The sequence below is a fragment of the Pan troglodytes genome, chromosome 1 (genome assembly GCF_028858775.2).
Source record: "Pan troglodytes isolate AG18354 chromosome 1, NHGRI_mPanTro3-v2.0_pri, whole genome shotgun sequence".
NCBI classification, from domain to species: Eukaryota; Metazoa; Chordata; class Mammalia; order Primates; family Hominidae; genus Pan; species Pan troglodytes.
In genome coordinates, this window is record NC_072398.2 from 130,272,835 (window position 1) to 130,283,216 (window position 10,382).

The following is a 10,382-nucleotide window of genomic DNA, read 5'->3' on the forward strand; positions in this document are numbered from 1 at the left end:
ATCCTGCTCCACCCTTTTGATACCAGGCTGAGGACAGTGGGGACAGGCTGGGAGAGAGGGAGAGCTGCAAGATCATTAATACTCACCCTGACACTGAGGTGCACAGGCTTGCCTGACTAGGGATACAACAAGAGAACCTAGTCCCACCCTCCCCACCAAGTCTTGAATAAAGTATAAGGAACAGCAAACTACCAGTGAGAGCACAAAGAGATATGTGCAGAACTTGCTAAAAGCTGAGAGTGGAGCAAGAACCCTGAAAAAATCCTGCAGTACTCCAAATCCAATACTAATCACAAAGTAGTAGGAACCACCGAAAAATTCAAAGACTGTGATTTGTTGAAATTAGCAATAACAAAACACAAAACCCAGCTCAACCCCAGTTCGACTACTGAGCAGATAGTTTCAAAAGTCCCATACTAACGGCCAGACAGAAAAATAGGTGTGCCCATTTCTGGACATATACAGTCTCTATTATTCTTTTAAACAGAATGTCCAGCACTCAATGACAAAATCAAGAAAGAAAAAAAGAGAGACTCATTGTTAAGAGCTACAACAGTCAACAGAACTAGAAATGGCCCCGATGTTGGAACTATTAGATAGGACTTTAAAAACAAATACAATTAATATGTCAAAGGATGTGGTATAAAGTCAGAGAAAATTCATTAACAAATGAAGAATTTCTGCAGATAAAAACTATAAAAGAATATAACGGAAATGATAATTTTTTTAAAATTACAATATGGAGGAATAACAGTCATGGGCTTCTGAGCAGACTGGACACAGAGAGAAAGAATCAGTTAGGTCAAAAGAAGTTAAACAAAGTGCAACACAAAGAGAAAAGGGAGTGGAAACAAACAGACAAACAAAAAAAGCAGAGCATCCCAAACCTGTCTGGAAGTATCAAACATACTAAAATACATGTATTTAGAGTCTCAGGAACAGAAAAGAAAAAAAGAAAGGGATAGGAAAAGTATTTAAAGAGAAAATGTTTCAGAGTTTTCTGAAATTCATAAAAGAAAATAAATCACAGATCCAAGAAGCTTAATGAACCCAAGTGAGGAAAAAACCCTGCACACTTCACAAACCACTAAACATCAAAGAGAAATAAAAAAATCTTTGAAAACCAGAGGGGAAAAAAGAGAAAAATTAAATTTAAAAAAAAAGATAAAATTTATAGCATGTTTTTCTTCAGAAACTATTCAAGCCAGAATGCAATGGAGCAACACCTTTAAAGTATTGAAAGAGAAAAAAAATACCGTCAACAACCTAAGGTATGACAATAATAGCACACAGAATGGAATAAAAAAATCAAAGTGTATTATTGTAAGGTTCTTATCAGATACATGAAATGACATATTATTTGTGATAATTTAAAGATTAATATTATACATACTAAAGCACCCACTAAGAAAAGCCACCAAAAGAAGGGCAGGAAATCCTCTACCAACACAAAGCAGACGTTCTGCTACCACTGAGAATGGAGCAGGAAAGTTGTCTCCATCCAGGACCATAAACATACACACAGTAGAGTTTGGCTATTACAGGAGAAGCAGTAAAAATGTTGACAAAATCATACCCCTGAGGTTGAGGCTTACAGAATCTACCAAAGACAGAGGCTTTGGGTTAAAGTTAACAAATACCCCTCTGCCTTCACCATAAACTGGGTACTGAGTAAAAGCAACAGCAGTCTATAGCTTGGGCAGGAGTAAGAGCATGAAGAAAAGAGCTTCTGTGGCACAGGCACCATACAGAGATTACTAAAAGCACAAAGTCCAACCAACTAGTGGTCTGACAGACAAGGCATACCTATTTCCGATCATAAATACTATTACCTCAGTATCTACTGTTTTTTACTCATAATGTCCAATATTTGATTTAAAAAATTTCAAAATACACAAAGAGCCAAAAAAAAAAAGAAGTCACTGTGGAGAAAGCAGTTAACAGAACCAGACCAAGATATTGACCCAGATACTGGAGCTATCATAAACTCTAATTAATATGCTAAAGGATCTACAGAAAAAGTGGACAAAAAATATGAACCAGTGGGGAATTTGGTAGAGAAGTGGGAAATATAAAAAACAATCAAATGGAAATACTAGAAACAAAAAACAAGTTATCAGCGATAAAGAATTCTTCCAATTGGCTTATCACAGACTGGACACAGCTGAGGAAAGAAATCCGTGAACTTGAAGAGGAGTCAATAAAAATTTTCTGAAAGCAATCATCAGTTCAGTCTTTAAAAACAAGCTTCTGAAGTCAGAGTATCTGGGTTCAAATCCCAGCTCCAAATTTACTAGTTCCGTGACCAGTAAGTTACTTAACTTCTTTGTGCCTCAATTTAGCCATCACTTCAACAGAGTAATAGTATAAAAGTGTCATAATTGTTATAATTAATATATATGAAACATTTACCACAATGCTTGTCACATTAAAACCACATTAATATTCCTATTGCTAATTATTAATAAATTACATTATTATTAACTATTATTAATGCTTATAATACCTGGTGTTCCCAAGCACAACCCATACCTCTTAATATTTGGCTAGATGCTAGAGTTTTCATCAGTTGGAAGTGCTACAAACTAAAAGTCAAAAACATTCTTCACACATACGGAAAAAGCATGCTTTTAAATTTTTCTCATAATTTGGAATAATTATATAATTAGAAACTAAGTCAAAGCACATCATTTACCAACAAGAAAAAGCACAATAATTTATAAACCTCTGCCAAATCATTACAAAAGATTTTAGAAAATGTCTTAAACTTTTATCATGAACCTTATTTATTCCACTGAAATATAGATATATTAGAAAGTTTAAGTGCAGATAGTACTTTAACCATCTCATCTGACATCTAACTCAAAGCAGAATGAGAATTGGTGAATAAATGATAAAGCAGAATAATAAAACTGATATATGAGGACAAGGTAAGGGGCATATTATTCATGCAATTCTCTTAGATTTAATATTTTAAGATTTGTCCTTGTATAGTTAGATTACCGAAAATTACACACTTGAACCATAACATCTATGTAACACGGAAAATAATGATTTAGCTTTATTTTGAAGTATGAAAGACTCACGTGAAGAATTTCTCTATACTGTGATAAAACCATTAATAAAGACCTTGTCTATGATTTTGTTTTCGATCCCCCAAGAAAAGATTAATATGGCAAAATACTGTTAAAATTTGATTTCAGAAAACTATCTTTCTACTCTGATAAAATGATAGAGTTGTGTTCACTTTATGGAATTTTATAACTAAATTTAAAAGTCAATTTTGGGAGCTAAATTAGACTATATATTTAATAGATTTATTTTTTCCTCCCTAGGTATGGTTTCTAAATGTTTTTATTTCTTAATGTGTTTTATTAGTATATATAGCTTTTATTTTAAATTACTGTAATCAGTTTTAGAAGGCAGGGCATTCATTGTAAATAAATATAAACAAATATTTACTGATTTATTGATCTATATTTTACTATCTATTTCACTATATATTTAGTAAAACACTGTCATAGGTTGAATTGTGTTCCTGCCCCCAAATTCATATGTTGAAGTCCTAACCTCTAGTACCTGAGAACGTGACTTTATTAGAAATGGGCTCATTGCAGATATAATTAGTTAATATTAGGTCATTAAGGTGAGCCCTCATCCAGTGTCCTTATAAAAAAGAGAAATTTGGAAGAAGACACATAGATCACCATGCAAAGATAAGGCAGAGATCAGGTGATGCTCCTACAAGCCAAAGACTGTCCAAGATTACTAGAAAACCAACTGAAGCTACAGAAAGATCATGGAACAGATTCTTCCTCAGAGCTCTCAGAAGAAATCAATCCTGATGACACTTTGATCTCAGACTTCTAATCTCCAGAACTGTGAGACAATAAATTTCTGTGGTTTAAGCCACCTAGTTTGTGGTGTTTTATTACACCAGACTAGCAAACTAACACACGCTCCTTTTTTTCAACAAATTTACTTTATATGCATCCAACATAGACCAAATATTGCCGTAATGCAAAAAATAAAAATAAAAATTCTTTTTGCACAGAATAGCAGTCAGGTTCCTTCTAAAGAGGTGTGGATATAGCACGGCAATTTTAATACTTATCAAAATGAAATTTTATTTAAATTTTAAGTAAATTTAATTAGCATTAAAATGTTATTTTTAGTACTTAATAAAATGTGACTACCTGAAAAACTACTCCCTCTTCTGAGATGGAAGAACATTATGTTTTCTTAAAACACTGCAATATGAGATCTTTTCCCTTAAACTTGATATCATGATTTAAAAATTACCTAGCTGCAAATACACAAACTCATGGGAAAAACAGTCTACTTTTAGCTCTCTGCTCACCTATCACATGTAAAAATACTGCTTATGAGGAAGGTCAATTTTACTGCTCATATTCAATCTTAGCAAATGTTTCTGATTATGAATTATATTTAAACTATATGGCATAAATTTCCTTAAAAAATAAAGGTAGCATAGAGAATACCTAAGGTTATATGACTGAAACACCAAAGGTAACTTCAGTAAACCATGATAAAGTGAAGCTGGTTGTGAAAATCCACTTACTTGTCGTAGACTCCTCTTTAAGCACTGCTAGTTTCTCTAAAATGTATTTGTAAACTTTTTTAAATGACTACCTTCTAAAGACATTTTAACATGGAAAACCAGCCGGGCGCAGTGGCTCGTGCCTATAATCCCAGCACTTCCGGAGGCTGAGGTGGGTGGATCACCTGAGGTCAGAAGTTCGAGACCAGCCTGGTCAACATAGAGAAACTCCCATCTACTAAAAATACAAAAATTAGCCAGGCGTGGCTGTACTCCCAGCTACTTGGGAGGTTGAGGCAGGAGGATTGCTTGAACTCAGGGGGCAGAGGTTGCAGTGAGCCAAGATCGCGCCACTGCACTCCAGCTTGGGCAACACAGTAAGACTCCGTCTTAAAAAAAAGAAAAAGAAAACTTCTAAGTGTATAAAGGAGAAACCTGAATACATAAATACAGAAGCAAAAACAGCACAAATGTCAATAGAATATATGGCAAAAGAAACTTTTGAAAAGAATTTTATTTAGGGTCTATTGGAGGCAAAAACAAAGGAAGGGAGAAAGAGAACCTATCAATTAAGAGCAACTTAAGAGACATATAAGCTAAATACTATGTATGGATCTTGTTTGATTTCTAATCTGTAAAACCAAACGTAAAAAGAATTTATGAGACAATGAGGGACTCCTGAATACTCTCTAGCTGGATATTAATGAGTCATTAATTTTCATGGGTGATAATGGTTTTGGGTTATGTTAAGAGGGGGTGGATTTTATCTTTTAGAGAAGCATAATGAAATAGTTATGGAAGAAATTACATCTTGTGTCTGCTTTAAAACAATCCAATGGTGGGACAGGGACAACAGATGAAATAAGATAGACCATGTATTCATAAATGTTAAGGCTCAGTGATGGGTACATGAGGTCCATTAAATGCTCTACTTTTACATATGTTTAAAATACCCAATGATAAAAAATTGTTTTAAAGGTCTATTGGTAACTAAGCTAACGGTATATTTATATTGTTTGTTAAACGTGTTCAAAATTGAAAATAAGGAATCATCATAATTCAGAAATGCCTTACCAGGTACTTTCCATGATGTGGAAAGTCGGGGAAAAACACTATCAATTTATTATCAGGAAATTAGAAAATTCTTAGAATCCTGACATTAGCAAAGTCAATAAACTAAATGAGTTACAGTGAAATAACCCAGAACTCCACTACATTCCATTATATAGTCCCTTACTTTAAAAAAAATTCTAAGCAAAATGGAATATGTATCTATGTTTTTAAGGTGGGAAATAAAATTATAGGAAAGCAAAAGCCATCACCATAAGCTGGTAAGTAATGCTGCCTTTTGAGAAGGAAAAAGTTGATTTTAAAAGACTAAGATATATGAAAATTTTAATAGAAAAACATGTGATTGATAGAAGTATTTTTCTTCACTAAGAAATTACTTTACAAACATCTGCTGTGAAATATTACACTGAAGTAGAACCAAATAAATGTCTGGTATTGTCTTAAACATTTCTTCAACAAATATTTACTTTGTTAACACAAAGACATTAACCTTTAGAGTTACCTGATTCTATGTCTAAGGGAAAAATGGTTGCAACAGCTTTGGTAAGAAATACTACTGAAATTAAATCTGTTAATAATGAAGTACAAATGTAAGAACATAAAAACACAGAAACTATATTGAGATACTAGAAAAAACCAGTGTGATGTTTTTTTGACATCAAACTTGGACAATAGGTGCTGTAGGCTCTGCTGCTCACTTGGGAAGTAAAAAACTCTAGGCCTCAATTTTCCAACTATAGAAGATGACACGTTAGTTTGTCTCTCTCTCTCTCTCTCTCAAGTCCCACTTCCAAAACGTACACTATCCACATATTCTCTTTCTTCCTTAGTAAAAAATCCTTGACTTTCCGCAGAATACATGGTTGAGTGGAATAAAGACTACATTTGCAACTAGGCATGACCATGTGATAAAGTTTTAGTGAAAGCATTGTGTGTTAGCATCCAGGTAAATCTTAAAAAAAAAAAAAAAAAAAAAGTGCACACCTTTTACCTCTTTTTATCTGCATTCCAGACATTATGCTGCCAGGGATGACTGAAACACTAGCACCCATCTTGGAAATGAAGTTTTATCTTGTGTAAGCAACCATTATTTTAGGTTTTTGTTTTGTTTTGAAACAGAGTATTACTCTGTTGCCCAGGCTGTGGGGCGGTGGCTCAATCTCGGCTCACTGCAACCTCTGCCTCCCAGGTTCAAGGGATGCTGGTGTCTCAGCCTCCATGTAGCTGAGATTACAGGTGTGCAGAGTTTTTCTGTAACTTGAAAACAAACTTAACCGTAGATGATACAAAACCACATTGTTACACTATGTTACCTTGAGATTAGTCAGTTACTCAACAATAAATTAGTAAATGAAAAATAAAATACTAGAAGGAAGGGAAAAATCACATAGAATTTCTACCATTTTCCTCCCAATTTCTAAGAGTGAGAGAATGGAATTTAATGTTTTGTCATTGCTGTTTTTCCTTAACGGGGTAGTTACCATTTTTAGTATAGGTAGTGTAATTCCATATATTAATTATTCCCTCATTCTTTCATTTAGCAAATATGTATTAAGCATCCACTATGTGCTATGTACTGAAGTGCCTGCATAAGATAGAAAAGATCCCTACATTAATACAGTTTACGTTCTAGTGGGAAGGTGAAAGGTAGCAGATATTTATTGAGGGGAAAAACACACAACAACTACCTATTGTTCCACTGAAGAGACCTACTCATCATCTAAAATATAAATCAACTATAATTAAGTTCTTCCTTTAAAATGAAGGCTCTGAAAAAGAACCAGAACAATTTAACATTTGTTAAAATTAGATCAACTGCTTCTATGAACCTTTATTTGTGAAGTGAGTGTTTTATTCACGTTTCAGTCCTCTATAGGAAAAAAATTCTTGGTTATTTCATGTTCTCAACAAGTTGAAATTTATTTTTACAGAATGAAATTCAACACGGAATTGACTTTAATACACAAAATGAGTTTTGGAAGAAATTTAATCAAGGAACTGAAAAGCTAATATAACCTACAGGAACACAGATAATCTTCTGGTCATATAAAGAAATTATTGATCAGTCAACAAAAGGAACTAAAAATTTTGGTGTCTAAATAAAACACAGAAAGCCAGATTATTAAAAGGCCAGAGAAATGCCTAAATCTGCCCAAATATCAATGAGAAGAGATCTGTATTAAAAATTAATATTTAAGAATAATTGGTTGTAGATCTGGAGATTAACATAAATAGGCATGAGATGACGGATACGTGCTAAATGAACTAAGTACAACACGCACTGGAGCTAGATTTCAAATCTAGCTAGAAGACATAACACAATGAAAAACAGTATATAAGCTGCACCAGTAAAGAAAAGCAAGTCCCCTAAGGGTAAAAGAACAAGTCACCTACAACTGATGTTTTTGTTATGCACTGATGCATACTGACTTAAAAAATAATGGTTCTGGTAATCTCCCCAACAGATCTCTACAGATCAAAAGAGTTACTATATACTTAACTTTCCATGAAAGGTGGTTTAGGAACTTCAAGTGTGAATCTCTTGAATGAGATATTTCACAGAGTGACTTATGCAATGGAAAGCCATAGTGAAACACTGCAATAGAAACTATCTGTAGCAAAATATGCATATATAAGCTATGATACACTCTTGATACAAAATATGCATATACAAGCTATGATACACTCCTGATACAATCAGCACATATCCCAAAATTAATTTGGCATAATTTAGGAAGAGAAAAATGTAAAATATACTGTAAATATTATATATTTATGATAAAGTATGATTATTCAAGTACAAGTGCTTTCAACGTCTACAGTATATTAAAGTGTGTTAATACTATGGGATTAAAAAATTAATCTATGATGGGGTATCCTTCAAATTAACACATCTGATTCCCAAAGGATTCAAAATGGTTATTACATATATTAAGATTTCATTGTGCCAATATGCCTTTATACCCAACTGTTGACTAAACCAATAACCTTCATAATCTGCTGGTTATTGAGTATTTTTTATAGAACTGAATTGATGGTTGAATTGAAAGAAGCCCAAGCATTATATAAAAGTATACATGTCACAAAACCTGGTGATATTACCTGTCAATGTTTGATCTCAACAGAAGATCAAGGACAGCAATTTTCTCTGAAAATGGGTCTTAAACAACAGAGACTAAGTCTATTTAATAAATAGAAAACAGGTTCTTAATCTAGAGTCCAAGATTTAGTACAGAGAACCCAACAACATCCTGAAGCTTTATGTACAATTCTGAGTATTGGCTTTCATCCGATTTTTGAAGGAGTATGGGATCTAAAGGCAGAATTAGTACACCTAGGAGTGTGACAGTCTTGTTAGCAGAACAACTTCATAAGACCTTAAGTTACTCAACAGCAAATACCTGAATAATAGTAACTTCACTGCCACACAGTTACACACTAGATTTTCCTCCTCCTAAGGATGTTTCAAAAAAAACAAAAACCCTCAAAGGTGCCACCAAAACCCAAGAAATGTTGTTTCTAGAAACTATATGGGATTTTTACATCGCAGTTAAGACTACAGGAAAATCATGAGACAGTTTCGGCATTAAAGAGAGAAGAGAATGACACATATTCCTCCCGATATCACTTTATAAAACCTCCCATTCCAAGCCCCAATAACAAACTAAGTAGAACATCTCAGATATACTCTCTCAGAATCTTAAGGGTGAAATCCAAATGCCACTCCCCCCCGAGAGAGGCAGCAAACAAGTTTCTCCCAATTCCAACAAAGTGGGTAAACCTAAGGCCTACAATTAGAAATGAAGGATTCTGCCCATCTGCTAAAATAAGGAGGGGCTTGTCAGTCTTGTCTGATGGAACTGGAGGGGAGCGTGACAAGAGAGGTTGCACAGGATAGGCCCAGATCTTACTCAAGAACTGTAGCCCTACCAGATTGGTGTGGGTATGAGAAAGCAACTCAGCAGCAGAGGTAGGTAACAAAGGTAGGACCTGAACCTCCTGGTGAGGAGCTACGTGGCATTAAGCAAACAGTGCTTCGTCTCCCTCACACCCAGCTTCCGCCCAAACCATTTTCCCCTTTGGTTACCAGTTGCTCCAGATGCCGTAGAGTAGTTCCACAAAAGCGAAAGAGAGGTTCAGGCACAGGAAGAAAAACAGGTTCCGGGAAGTCTTGTCGGACAGTATAGACCTGGGAATGATACACGTGGAAAAGAGCCGGGAGAGTTAAGGAGGTGCCGGGACCCCGAGGCTGGGTACCCCCTTCAAGACCCTCCCAGTTCACATGCTCCTTTCCTCACAGCTAGGGGTTGACGGGGAGTTTCTGACTCTCCCTCACTGGACCTCGGGCCATCCTGAGGTCTGGGCCTTCTCCCTTTCTGCCGGACACCCCCTCCCCGCAAACACAGCACCCCGCACCTAAACCAGCCCGAGATCTTGCCGAACAAATTGAACTTGGGTGGTTTGTATTCATCGTCCTTGATGGACAGGGGCAACATCTTCTCTGCCCGGCGAAGGGCCGGGTCTACTCCCCTCTAGAAGTGGCTCCGTGGGGTGATGGCAGTGACAGTAGTGACGCCTCAAACGGGAATCCCCAGCGCTTGTCCGGGGCCGCGCGCCGCTGCGAGACACAGACAGACACAGACACACACCCGGGAATTCGCTTACTTCCGGCCCGGGCCGCGCAACGCGTCCTGGGACAGGAAAGGAGGGAGGCCGGTCGCGGGCGGGGCCTGCGCGGCGGAGGGCGTGG

General features: G+C 35.9%; 1 protein-coding gene across 5 annotated transcripts in view; it reads right to left on the reverse strand.

Moving 5' to 3' along the window:
- The window catches only part of SLC30A7 (solute carrier family 30 member 7), a 99,790-nt gene extending 89,460 nt beyond the window's left edge, over window positions 1-10,330 (reverse strand). For all 5 annotated transcript variants that reach the window (XR_001707961.4, XR_010153005.1, XR_008539747.2 and 2 more), the window contains exons 1-2: window positions 10,049-10,330; window positions 9,720-9,821 (exon numbers count right to left, since the gene is read on the reverse strand). Coding sequence is in view for 2 of the 5 variants with exons in the window: in XM_009426398.5 (XP_009424673.1) it covers window positions 9,720-9,821; window positions 10,049-10,128 (182 nt within the window). In the remaining 3 variants the exon portion in view is untranslated. The remainder of the gene's footprint in view (window positions 1-9,719; window positions 9,822-10,048) is intronic.
- Window positions 10,331-10,382: the final 52 nt, after the last annotated feature.